Source organism: Lethenteron reissneri, chromosome 64 (genome assembly GCF_015708825.2).
Source record: "Lethenteron reissneri isolate LAM-NWPU_2019-01 chromosome 64, ASM1570882v1, whole genome shotgun sequence".
Lineage (NCBI taxonomy): Eukaryota > Metazoa > Chordata > Hyperoartia > Petromyzontiformes > Petromyzontidae > Lethenteron > Lethenteron reissneri.
This window is the reverse complement of record NC_083842.1, coordinates 1,077,443-1,090,960: the sequence shown is the minus strand read 5'-3', so window position 1 is coordinate 1,090,960 and position 13,518 is coordinate 1,077,443. Positions and strand designations below refer to the sequence as shown.

Genomic DNA, 13,518 nt, shown 5'->3' with positions numbered 1-13,518 from the left:
CCGGCGAACCCAGTTCGATTCCCGCTCACGGCCACCACCGGTGACCATTATTTGAACCTCCCCTAGGTCGACTCTGCCTCAAACGAGTAACTGCTGTGGCGTATTAACATCGCCACTGGGGAGACAAAGGCGGCCGGCCGTGGTGGATACAAGTCCCGGGCGAAGCCGGGTAGTACAGCTAGTACATAAGTATATGTAATGACCGGAAAATAACCCCAAGCCTATGTGCAGCCAAACGCTATATGAGAATAAACCAAGGTCCCCGATTGGACGTAAGTGGTTTCCACAGGGGTTGGTCGGGACGAAGGCTTTTAAAGTGATTGGAGAAAAGGGGTTAAAGGAGAATAGGCGGGAAACAAAGTGGAACCTAGAGGCGACAGTAGGGATCCGTTAGAGGGGAATGACAGGAATTTGCTGAGGGAAATACAGAGGGGACATTCCAGAAACGGGACTGGAACAAGGGAAGGGGGCGTTTCAGGGAAGACAAGCTGAAGACAAGCTGAAGGTGTCACGGGGGTTGATGTCAGGCCGTGACACACTGCGTGAACCCAACAGGACACGTGACCAGATAAAAGGGTGCCAGGGGCCCCAGGGGAGTCACGTGGTTGGGGTTCGGACCTTTCTGAAGGATCCGGAAGCGGGCGTGGCCTGGGGCAGGGCCAGCCACGCCTGAGTGGTTATAAGCGGGGTGTTGGCAGAGAGCTGGGCTGTTCTGTGCTGTTCTGCTGTGTCAACTCTGTGATGAAGCCACCATCTACGATTCTCGGTCTCCGGTCAAGAAATGTAGTATCCCCATGTGTTAGCTAAGTTATGAATGGTGGTTACCACCCTATGTCGTTATCTTGTTAATGTTAAGAGTTGCCCGTTGTCTTTAGATAATACATATTTTTGCCTCCAAAGTACAGTGGGCCCCTGAATTTAACCCACCACACATAGTTTAGAATATTTAAGCATAACTACATGTATAGTAGAAGAGGTTTTTCTGGTTGGCTGGCGCAAGGGAAAGTGTGTGATGACGTCACCCACATCTCACGTTGTCCTTGTGTTGTGCAGATGCAATGCCTCCCCCACCCACCGCAGGTGTGTAACCCTTTGCAAATGCACGGGCGATGCGAGTGTGTTTATCACAAAACGTTATTGCATGTTAAAGAGAGCATTTCAACTATGGAATATGTACTTCACACTCACGACTCTGTCTGTGTCAAAACAGCATAAATAGGGTTACACTCGCATAGTGTATGTGCGTGACAGGGGGTTCGTCGTCTTTGATTGCTTCCCGCAGTCCACACTTGTCCCCAGCCTTCTCTGTCAATTTCCTGCCCGTTCTCCCCCTTTTCCCCACCAGGTCTCCCTTTTATATCTCCTCGCCTGCTCCTCCCCCTTCCACTGTCACCGTCCCACTGTCCCCTTCTTTTTGGTGGGAATCCTTCGCCTGACATCCCTTACAACAGTGTGAAACCCCTTCCCGTGGAGAAACCAACATGTCTATATTAACAGCACCATCTTACCTGGGCAGATTTTTCAATTCCTTTACAATGTTCAAAACTTCATCTACTTTCTTTTTCAATTCTGGTCCTATTAACACAAGACAAATATGAGCAAGACAACAAGAACCCAGATGAAACGGCCTTAGTTGTCATAATTAGGGTCATAAAGGAGACACATGGGCTTTGGGGGTGGAGATGGGGGGACGAGGGCAAATGTAGCCATATCACAGAGCGTGTGGCTGATGTTTGTTATCACAGTTCATTGTTTGAGAGTGGCAGCTTTGTGGCGATTTAAAGGTTGTTGCTCTCTTGCTTGGTCTGCAGACTGGATACACAAAGTACTGCTGTTTTCTCTCCCAATGGGATAGTCGTGTGAGAGATTCCTACTACATCAAGATAGATTGGCCACTCCGACAGTCATTGGAGCCTGTGAGAAAAAGTGTTCAGCATCCACAACTCGTTGAATCAAGGAAGATTTTGTTACCACCCTTACACAGCAAGCTGGGTCTGATAAAGAACGTTGCCAAAGCTATGGACAAAACACAAGCGGCTTTCAAGTACCTCTGTGGAAAATTTCCATGGTTAAGTGAAGCTAAGATAATGGAAGGTGTCTTTGTTGGACCTCATATGCGTGAATTTTTTCGAGATGATGCATTTGACAGTGCACCGCGTGGCAAGGAAAAGACGGCATGGAAAGCCTTCCAGTCCGTGGCCACAAATTTGCTCGGAAATGACAAGGCAGACCACTACAGGGAGTTGGTGGAAAACCTCAAGGCACACAAAAGCCTTGGTTGCCACATGTCACTAAAGATATTTTTTTTGCACTCTCATCTAGATGTTTTCCCTCCGAACTGTGGAGCAATGAGCGACGAGCATTGCGAGCGATTTCACCAGTACATTGCAACAATGGAGAAACGCTATCAGGGAAAATGGAGCCCATCAATGCTTGCAGACTATTGATGGACAGTGACAAGAGATGGTCAATTGAATGAATACAAGAGACAAGCCAAAAAGCGCCGCGTAGACACTAAGGACTAAACTATGCACTTATATATACACTAGCGGTAAGTACCCGGCGTTGCCTGGGTGAAAAATATCTTTCAAAACTTCTCTTAAAAACCTTACATATACACACACAGATACTAAGGTATTGTGAAAGCCCGGTGGGCCGTTTGTACATTTCTCCACCAACAAAATTATAAGAAGCTTGCAAAAGTCCAAAAAGTTGTAGAAATTGTGGGGTAAATAGTTGATGTAAAAGGTTTCCGAAAATTGTGGACACCCCCCCTCAAAAAATTATCTCTACCCCCGTGTAGGTATATATACCTACACACCCTACATACAACAGAGGAAGTAGTATCTATTGACTCTGTAGTTGTATCTACTGACTGTACAGTAGTATCTACTGAGCCAGTAGTAGCTACTGACTGTTGGAGTATTATTTACTGATTGTAGTAACGACTGAACGTAGTACTATCTACTGGGCCTACAGTAGTATCTACCGACTCTATAGTAGTGTAATGCGGGCGCGGGCGACCTCCCGGATGTGACGTCACGGAGAGGTGGAGTTAGGTGACGTGGGAGGAAAGGTTAAGGTTCTTAAGGGAGGAGACCGGAAGAGGAAGGCAGAACGAGTGGGACTGGACCAGAGTAAGGCCACGTGGGCAAAGCCAAGGGGTGGCAGCGGCGGCCAGCGGTGGCCAGCTAAGGGAGCAGCCAGCGGAGCTGCGAGAGAAGACAGCGGTGGGGCGGCTGGAGAGAAGGCGGACGAGGAGCTGCGGGGAACACAGCCGGCGAGGCTGTGTGTGAGGAAGAGGCTACGAGAGCGACGAGAGGAGAGAGAGGCTGAGAGAACGACGAGGGGAGAAACTGCAGGAGAGCAGTATCAGTGTCAGTATAGAGTCTTATAGAAGGACAGCCGTGCGGGTTAAGAGAGAAGAACCGAATAAAGGACACCAAGCCAGACATCGTGGTCGAGTCCTTTATTACATTGGTGTCGGAAGTGCAACGGCATGTCGAAACAAGTGAGAAAGAAAAATGTTCCAGCGCCGGCATCGGCTTCTTCGTCCGAAGACGAAGACTTCCCTCCAAACATGGATCCTGCCAGGGTGGTGGAGGAGAGCCCTGCTGAAACGAGTGCGGGGACGGGAGTGGAAGATGTAGCCACAGTGTCAGGGCCGCCGACACCATCAGACGCTGATCGGCGATGGCTGCAGGTGGCTGAGCAACTGGAGACTCTCAAGGACGCCCTGGGCCAATTGTGTCATCTCGTCACCCCAAGCACGGCGACGGAGAGAGCGGAGAGTGCTCCACAGGCCGCCACGGGTTCTTCACTCCCGGCGCCATGGGCCACGCGGCAGGAGGCCGCCATCTTGCGCGTGCCGCGGCGGGAATCCGCCATCTTGACCACGCCGCGATTCGACGCCATTTTGAATTTGCCTCCGGAGGAACCATCGGCGGAGGGCGGAGTGAAGCGAAGTCGGAGTCGCCATCTCACCACGGTCAAGGAATTCGCCATTGGGGGCGACTGGAGCGCTTTCGCCTGCAGATTTTTAGCGGCGGTCCGTTCTGCGAGATGGACCGATGCTGAGGCCTTGGAAGTGTTGCCGACTCTTCTGGACGACGAATCTGTTCGTTTTTTTCGCTCCATTAAGGCCGAGAAGAAGAGGACATTATATGGAGTTTTTCAAGAAATGGCCGACGCCTACGAGCCACCTGACGACGCGCATCGGCGATTCGCTCAACGACAACGAGCGCCCGAGGAGTCGCCTGTGGCGTACAGGGGTGCAGTGCTTGATTTGGCTATGGCCGCGTATCCAGATACAACACCTGACCTGCTCGAGCCTCTCATCTTGGGCAAGATGCTCGAGCTGTCGCGGGATCTTGGGATTCCCATGCCGGTGTGCGGGCATGAGAAGCTCACCTCCCGGGCGGCGGCGAAATGTCTGGATGCACAATTCAACCTACGACGATGGAAACAGGTCACGGCGTGGACAGGGGGGCCCGTCGCGGAGGGTGGCGCTCTGGGTTGGGACCCTACGAAGTCGGTATACGTGCCGGATGAGCGGGGCCCTCAGGAGCTGACGGCCGCCTCGGTGCCATGGTCAGGCCGCGGTGGACCGGCCTCTCGTGCTGCACCGCCGATACGCGGGCGGCGCGATGCAAGGCCTGCGCTTCGGCGCAACGACGCCGATTGCTTCCGCTGCGGACGGAAGGGCCACTACGCGAAGGACTGCTGGGCCCGCATCCCGGGTCCGCCACAACAGGAGGCCTCATTACCGGCCAAGCCGCCCAAGGATCCACCGAAACAGGCAAGTCGGCACGCATTACAGTAGTAAGAACTAACTGTATAGTAGTATCCACTGACTATAGTAGTATCCACTGACTATAGTAGTAACTACTAACTCTATAGCATTATCTACTCACTCTATAGTAGTATCTACTGACTCTAGTAGCTACTCACCGTCGAAGTATGTACTGACTGTATAGTAGTATATACTGACTGTAGCAGTATTGACTGACTGTAGTGATATATACTGACTGTTTTAGTATCTACTAACTCTATATAGCAGTATCTACCAACTCGATAGCAGTATCTACTATCACTACTGCAGTGCATACCGACTGAGGTGGTACCTGCTATGATCACAGCAGTACATACTGGCTGTGGTGGTACATGCTATGATCACAGCAGTGCATACTACTGTGGTGGTACCTGCTATTATTACAGCAGTGCATATTGTGGTCCTACCTGCTATTACAGCAGTGCATATTGTGGTGGTACCTGTTGTCTACAGCAGTACATACTGTGGTCGCACCTGTTATGACTACAGCAGTACATACTGACAGTGGTGGCACCTGCTATGACTACAGCAGTACATACCGACTTTGGTGGTACCTGCTTTCACTACAGCTGTGCATACTGACTGTGGTGGTACCTGCTATGATTACAACAGTGCATACTGTGGTGGAACCTGCTTTCACGACAGCAGTACATACTGTGGTGGTACGTGCTATGGTTATAGCAGTGTATACTGACTAGTGTGCCTTTCTCCTAATTTTCAAGCTTGCGTACCGGACCACCTCGTCATCTTGCTTACCGCTGTCTGTTCTCTCTGCCTGGGTCCTATCTTTGGAATTTTCACACTTAAATTCTAACTTAGCAATCTTTGAAATACGTAATCAACCGGGCTATGTGTTGTGTGTTGACCGACTCTCTGTGTTGCATTACATTACATTTCGATATTTTACTAGGTTATTTAATTGTAGTGTTTCTTTCTCCTGATTTTCAAGCTTGCGTGCCGTGCCGCGTCGTCATCTTACTTGCAGCATCACGTTGTCGTCCACTCATTGATATGCTAATTTTTTCTCTGCCCCCTCCCTCTCTCCGCCCCCGCCCCCCTTCTCTATATTTAAGGCCCCGTCACAGAAACGACCTCTCTCTTTATGCCGATATGTGTTCTCTCTCCGTGTGTCCTTGTGATGTCTGTCTGCTTGTATGTCTGACTGTGGTGGTACCTGCTATGACTACAGCAGTGCATACTGACTGTGGTGGTACCTGCTATGATTACAACAGTGCATACTGTGGTGGAACCTGCTTTCACGACAGCAGTACATACTGTGGTGGTACGTGCTATGGTTATAGCAGTGTATACTGACTAGTGTGCCTTTCTCCTAATTTTCAAGCTTGCGTACCGGACCACCTCGTCATCTTGCTTACCGCTGTCTGTTCTCTCTGCCTGGGTCCTATCTTTGGAATTTTCACACTTAAATTCTAACTTAGCAATCTTTGAAATACGTAATAAACCGGGCTATGTGTTGTGTGTTGACCGACTCTCTGTGTTGCATTACATTACATTTCGATATTTTACTAGGTTATTTAATTGTAGTGTTTCTTTCTCCTGATTTTCAAGCTTGCGTGCCGTGCCGCGTCGTCATCTTACTTGCAGCATCACGTTGTCGTCCACTCATTGATATGCTAATTTTTTCTCTGCCCCCTCCCTCTCTCCGCCCCCGCCCCCCTTCTCTATATTTAAGGCCCCGTCACAGAAACGACCTCTCTCTTTATGCCGATATGTGTTCTCTCTCCGTGTGTCCTTGTGATGTCTGTCTGCTTGTATGTCTGACTGTGGTGGTACCTGCTATGACTACAGCAGTGCATACTGACTGTGGTGGTACCTGCTATGATTACAGCAGTGCATACTGCTGTGGTGGTACCTGCTATGATTACAGCAGTGAATACTGCTGTGGTGGTACCTGCTATGATTACAGCAGTGCATACTGCTGTGGTGGTACCTGCTATTACAGCAGTGCATACTGCTGTGGTGGTACCTGCTATGATTACAGCATTACAGCAATAGTTTGTAGCCTTTTGTTTCATAATACATTGTATTTATATAACCCTTTTGCTGATTTTTAAAGTGTTACATGAATAGGACAGGTGACATGTTATCATGTAAAGCAACCATAAACACATGAAAAGGCCTAGGTTTACACTTTATTAGTAAAACTCTACGATCTACACAATATACATAGAAGTAAAATGTTAAAACATTGATATCTTTGGAACAGTAGCCAATCACTTGTTTTAATTGTCATATTTGAATTCAGCACCTCAAAATCCATAATAAACAGCACATTTCATCTCTGAAGCAGACGACGTCTACAAAATTGTAGACGAATGAAATTAAACATTAATTGCAATATTTAAATAATAGTCTCCTTGCACATTTGCACAGAGGCTGCATCAAATCCATACCTCGCATGTCTTCTGCCAGAAACCGCAGAAGCTGAGGAGGAAATTAAGATTCAGCGATAACACCGGGCATAAACATAATCTAGCTGTGAAGCCGTGCGTGCTGAATGCAACACACATAAAACCCCCTGGTGAACATGTTTAATTATTTAAGTCCAATGTTATCATGCAACTGTTATACATTAGCAATATAATGTAGAATACAGACAAGTTATACTCCCCTTGTCACTCAATTTATACGCTGTATGCTTCATTGTGTATATTATCTGCTATACAGAAGAGTGCATCAGCTGTGAAAATAGCACTAATTCAATATCACTCACGACATGTACACTATTTACAAGACAATCACATTACTGCTGTAACAGTCTGACAGTTTAGTGTTAACATACTTGACCTGTTCACCGACTACACATCAACTGCTTTTTAATAGTTTATCACGAAACCAATTGTAATATACCTCAGTTAAGTTTTAACTAAAGCACACACCTCTGAAGGAGTTTCATCCATGGACTGCATAAGATCAACCGTCTAAAACAAAGACAATTACATGATTACCTCAGCACATTCACATTCGTTTCACAATACGGTGTCTCAATTGAAGCAAAAACCATCTCTGTTCTCACAATATAACAATAAATGCTAGTTTAAGTTTTCAATTCAGTGTTATTACATTTTGTAATAGAAGAATACATTGATAGATATCTCATTTGATTAGCACATTGCTCATGACTTGTTGGACAACTTTGTAGTCTTGTGACTTTCTTCAATAAGTTCCTGTCGTTCATTCCCATTGGGAGTGATAATGGCTATGTCGTCAATAACTTAGATATGGACAACACTTTTTTCATCCATGTTCATTCCTCGATTTTTCTTATAACATTTTCAGAAAACATCTTCTAATGTCGCAGTGAGTAACTTTGGCAAGGTCTGTATATTGACTTAACATGCAATGTGTTTCATCATGCAACCTGAGTGTAGCTGTTACATTTTTGCAACCGGTCGAACTTAAACTATTTTCTTTTTACATGTATTTATTACGATCTTAACTTGCGAGAGGCTGAATGTGTGTCACACAGAAAGTAAATAGTATGAAAAAAGGACAGCATCAAAAAATCACAATCAGTCATTGGACCAACATCTGCAGATATGGTAACCACATTTTTACACGAAAATGTAAATCTCAGTCATTGAACTGTGCTTCAATTATTCTTCTATTCAAAAAGAGTGATCATTCATGTTCTACAAATTTCCGAAGCAATAACAGCATACCTCATGGAGTTTACTCAGAAATTAGCTTCCCCCCTCCCAAAAAACAGTGAAGTATCAATAAAACGAACTACATAGATTGTATATATAATGAACTTCTTCCGTACCGTACGTAGCCAACCGTGCTAATCGGAGGTGTGGGGGAAGGACAACAAATTAAACATAAAAAGCAGTTCTAAAGAAATGAGTTTTCAATCTATATTTAAAAGTGCATAGTTCCAGTCGCGTCCTTATATCAGAAGGAAGAGAGTTCCAGATGGCCGCAGAAGCACATTTGAAAGTGCGCGATGCAGTGACAGTATTTGTTCGATAGCTCGCCAAAAAGGTGCTGCGAGGATGACCAGAGTTCACGTGATGGTTTATGCAGGCACCAATTAACACACACAAGGCATTCATAAAATGCATACAATATCAAGCACCACTATGTTCCATTAAGGATAAAGTGATGTCATAGCAGTAAAAGTATCTCCGTTGGCAGTTGTGTCTAGCTGAAGTGATGTTCCTCAGCTCAGTATTTTTCCACGTAATTGAGAGCTTTATCATGTTGGCAAATCGGGTTGAGCAGTTATATCTAATGCATACATTATCAAATCATAATTTTTGCATGTTTTACCACAATGCAGAATGTTTGCCTTGCAATGTGTGTCTATTTGATGTTTGAACATCTTAACACCTTATTTTTGCCAGAAAGGGTAAAGCCTATTCTGTTTTCATGACCAATGTTTCACGAAAATAGGACAGTGTGATGTGGTGAGTTAAGATGCCGTGTAATAATGAGCATAACCACGGTGTGATGAGGCAAGAGCAGTTTAACTTCCACGAGGAGCCCCGCTTCTCTCTCCCAGGCCCCAGGCAGCGCCAACTCACCTCGGCCAAGGCCTTCTCCAGCGCTTCATCTCTACCGCTGGCTGCCACGGGCTTCAAGGAAGTGAAAATCATTAATTACATTTTCATTCACGTCACATAATAATAATATGTAAATAAAGATAACTTACAGCTTCCCACATCGTGTCAGTCATGGGGGTTAATTGACCATACCTCACCGTACTTCATTAGACCTCCTTTGCCAGTACCAAAATATAATAATAGGGGTTTTCCCCTTTTTTCTTGCAACAAAACTTGTTAGTGTGGGTTGGTGAAGATGGAGGCCTCAGGACTTTCAGATATTACTCGTCACCAATATTGGCCGTGGTCACAGAGTCAATCTTGGGTCGCCGGATTACATAGCACAGTGCGCTAGCCACTGTGCCACCGCTCCACCATTTGATTTAGGAATTTTCAACAATTAGACACATGTAAACTCACATTCACATGCTTTATATCAATTTGACGTTATATGTGATGACATAACTAATATTTAATATATTGGAGGTCCAATCTTCAATACAATTTTATTTTAACAGTAAGTAATTTTGGAATACATTAACAATTTCCAGTTAATTAAGTGTTTTTGTGCAAATTCATTTTAGGACAAAAATGTTCAATGTGTATCAGGCAAACAGATCGAGTGTTAACTTAAAACGCAGGTTTTCAGACACAATGACACGCTAGTTTTTGGGTCAGGCAACGTGGCAGTTTTATAAAAAAGCATTTCTGTCATTAACCCTCCACCACCCGACACCAACTACCAAAGCACGCGTTATCTGCATTTCTCTGTAATGTGGGCCTGGCCAGCTTTCATTTAAATTATATGAAATATATAATAATAATAAAAACACACACATTTCAGTAGTGTTCAATTGACTCCTACTTTGCTAATCATTCCTAGCATCCTTGAATAAAACAGACCACGTAAGTCTCTAATCAACTTGTTAAACCACTCTAGCATTGACATGTTTTTATTTCGTGCTCTTTCCCTCACTCATACCCACTCTCTTCTATAAGATGCACACTAGTCGACTCTCTATCCCTCCACAGAGTCATTGAGGGCTCTCTCAATGTCATTAAATGCTGTAATTACAAGGCACGCCCAATGTGCCTTAATTCATGATCCAGGCGAGGTCCCACTAACCTTTGTTAAAAATCACCTCTCCTGGAAATCCTGAATATTATCACATATGTGGTGTTAAAGGATCTACATGCTCACCCTTTTGCCATATCATGTTAACAGCTATAACTATGAATCACACATTAATTAGTTGTTCAAGCTGAGTTAGGCAAACTAGTCCATGTCTAGAGTAGTCTACACTCTATTTTCATATAATATTTAGTCTACACCCTATATTCATCCATACAGTGTATATCTCATATCTTAGAGGCAGAACGTCTATTGAATAAATGTGATTCATAATATATGTTTGGGTCATATCGCACAAATAGAATGTGTGTAGTAAACCCTCCACTACTGAACACACTACAAATAATAAAGTTGTCCCTTGAACAAACATGCCAATTTATTACTGCGTGCCTTTACACAATGTGAGTGCTGAAGCAATAATACATTGGCACATTATTTCACGAGACGACATTATTGACTGTGTTGGGTGGAGGAGAGTTCATGGCACACATTTTACTGATGCAATTTGTCCCAAAAATATATTTGTATTCATAATATTATTCGCGAAAGCTCACATGTTTAATAAATGTTTATGGAAGTGAAATTAAGCAACACATTTTACACATAGTGGCTAAGGCTATGTCATATGTTAGTATTTAATTCCAATAAATTATGGTATAGAGTGTAAGCAACAATACTCCCTTGCATATTAGCATCCATATGCCTGTTCTTTTTTTAAAAAAAGAAATACGTTGTGAAGCTTGATTACTGCAAAGTACAACCACAGAATTATCCAAGAAAACTCACGCCTTGGAACATGCGCTGTATTTTAAGAACATCGAGTGGGCTGAGGAAGTCCCTCTGACCGATCGGAGTTTTCTTGTCTTGAACCGGCACAATCGTGGGGCTGACTCCATCGATTGATGATGCGTGCCTTTATACGGCAAGCAAGCAGAGGAGGAAATCAGTAACAGTAATAACACTCATTAGATGAGAAAAATTGTCTAAGATTGAAAAATAGTTATTGCATTATTGTTTATTGCCTTTTTGCTACATGTATTCTTTTATATATTTAAATCAAGCAGTACATAGTGCTAGCTACTTGGCATTGGGATCAGCAACTAGGAAAATGACTAAGAACATTAAACAAAATATGATAATTGCACAAAGCAGCATGGGGAGATGCATTCCTGGAATTACACTGAGAGAAAGTAAATATATCACATAGCTAAGGGAACAATTGCAAATCTTGTGATCCAAAAGAGGCTGTAAACTTGAGCTCAAGTAATAAATAAACAACTGTCAAGTAAAGTTTTATGAACAAAATGTAATAATTGATAGAGGGACACAACACTGGACAACAGAGCAGAAGTCTCTAGATGGTAATTAATGAAGGCTGACCAGGAACACAATGATGGAATGTTGATTAAGAGCAGGACCGAGTCAGTTTAGATTATAGAAAGCAACTTCGCAATGTATAAAAATCGTTAAGTTTGCAATCATTACACATGACCTGCCATGAAATATAGATAGAAGACTAAAAAAAGAAAATGAAACAAACACATCATGTAGCAATGCATGATGGGACAGGGACATTTAAAGTATAACACATGGATCAAAGAACACACACATTAAAGACATCATACTGACTATTAACACAAAGAAGTGGGATTGGGAATGACCCATAGCTAAAACGGACGATGGCCTATGAGAAATGCATCTGATTTATGCAATACGTGCATGCTATAAATAGTGTTTATTAATATTAGTGGTGATGGAATGGCAGCCAAAGGCAAGAACATATCTAACATTACAACCACCATTAGATGTGCAGGCACAGGAGTGAGACGGACTGTGGCATAGCAGGGCCATGGGGGCAGTGGGGCCGTGGGGGCCCTGGGGGCAGTTTGGGCCGTGGGGACCGTGGGGGCCGTGGTCAACGTGTGGGGAGGTTTTCATCAAGTGTGGGTGTATTGGCTAACGATGATAATAAAAATTGTTATTGAACCAGAATTAACCTTTGAAATTCACATCAACATTTCTAGGGGATTCTGGCAAGATTACATCAAACATAATCAATGTATATTACAAGCACAGAAAATAGATGAATACAGGTTATAGTTTAACATGTTATCAAAGTTTTAAGAAGATGGTGTGAAAATGTGAAGTGTATGTTGCACAATGATGTCGGTGGAAAGGCACCACCCGCTTAGCATGAATATTGATGAAGGACAATAAATAATAATGAAGAATTCCATTTATTTACATTTCAGTGGTAAAGTCCATGGGGAGACCAAATATGGGAAATATTCTGTATGGTGGCAGATAAGGCAAGCACGTGTGTTCTAACATCAAAAGCTTTTGTTCTTGTCACTTTGTTAATATACAACTCTATGACCAACACAGTAAGAAGGATATTGCTGGTGCCTCAAGCACCTGTCTCTTAACACTAAAGTTGGCCGCTTTACTCTTCCAAAGTGGTTTATATTGTCTGTCAAAAATCTTCGGCAATACATAAGGCTACCAGTTTCTGGGAGACTCAAAATGGACTTGAGCTGGCAGCCGTCTCATGTTATCCTCGCCAACTTTTACACAATTATGCCCACCCAATCACGAGCCCAATTCACACAGTGAACCTCCTTGTTCTCTTTGTTGGCCCTTCCCACTGCCCATAGGCCCCAGCCACATGCCAACCTCATCCATTTCTATCCACTGCTGTTCTGTTTAACCATCCCTGATTGGTCAACCAATTGAAGCTGGGACAAAATCGCTAATGTCAAATAAGCTTCGGGATACCGGGACATCCTTTCTGAAACCAAAGCTGTCTCAACCACAGTGGGATGTTTGGTAGCTTTACCATAATAAATATTAACGTCATCGCAACCACCTACCTGTCTTATGCATAAATACTACCTAAACACATCAAGTCCTCATCTATATTCACTCTCTCATTTCTTGACAGCTGTGATCAAGTTTCAAGATACACATTCCTAACCATTGCCATGCACTTT

The 13,518-nt window shown here is 44.0% G+C and overlaps 1 protein-coding gene across 4 annotated transcripts in view; it reads right to left on the bottom strand.

The window, feature by feature from the left end:
* LOC133359160 (uncharacterized) overlaps positions 1-13,518 on the bottom strand; it is a 195,292-nt gene that overhangs the window by 23,776 nt on the left and 157,998 nt on the right. For all 4 annotated transcript variants that reach the window (XR_009757154.1, XM_061577563.1, XM_061577564.1 and 1 more), the window contains 5 exons: positions 11,315-11,441; positions 9,379-9,429; positions 7,732-7,773; positions 7,246-7,276; positions 1,509-1,575 (listed from right to left, as the gene is read on the bottom strand). Coding sequence is in view for 3 of the 4 variants with exons in the window: in XM_061577563.1 (XP_061433547.1) it covers positions 1,509-1,575; positions 7,246-7,276; positions 7,732-7,773; positions 9,379-9,429; positions 11,315-11,441 (318 nt within the window). In the remaining variant the exon portion in view is untranslated. The remainder of the gene's footprint in view (positions 1-1,508; positions 1,576-7,245; positions 7,277-7,731; positions 7,774-9,378; positions 9,430-11,314; positions 11,442-13,518) is intronic.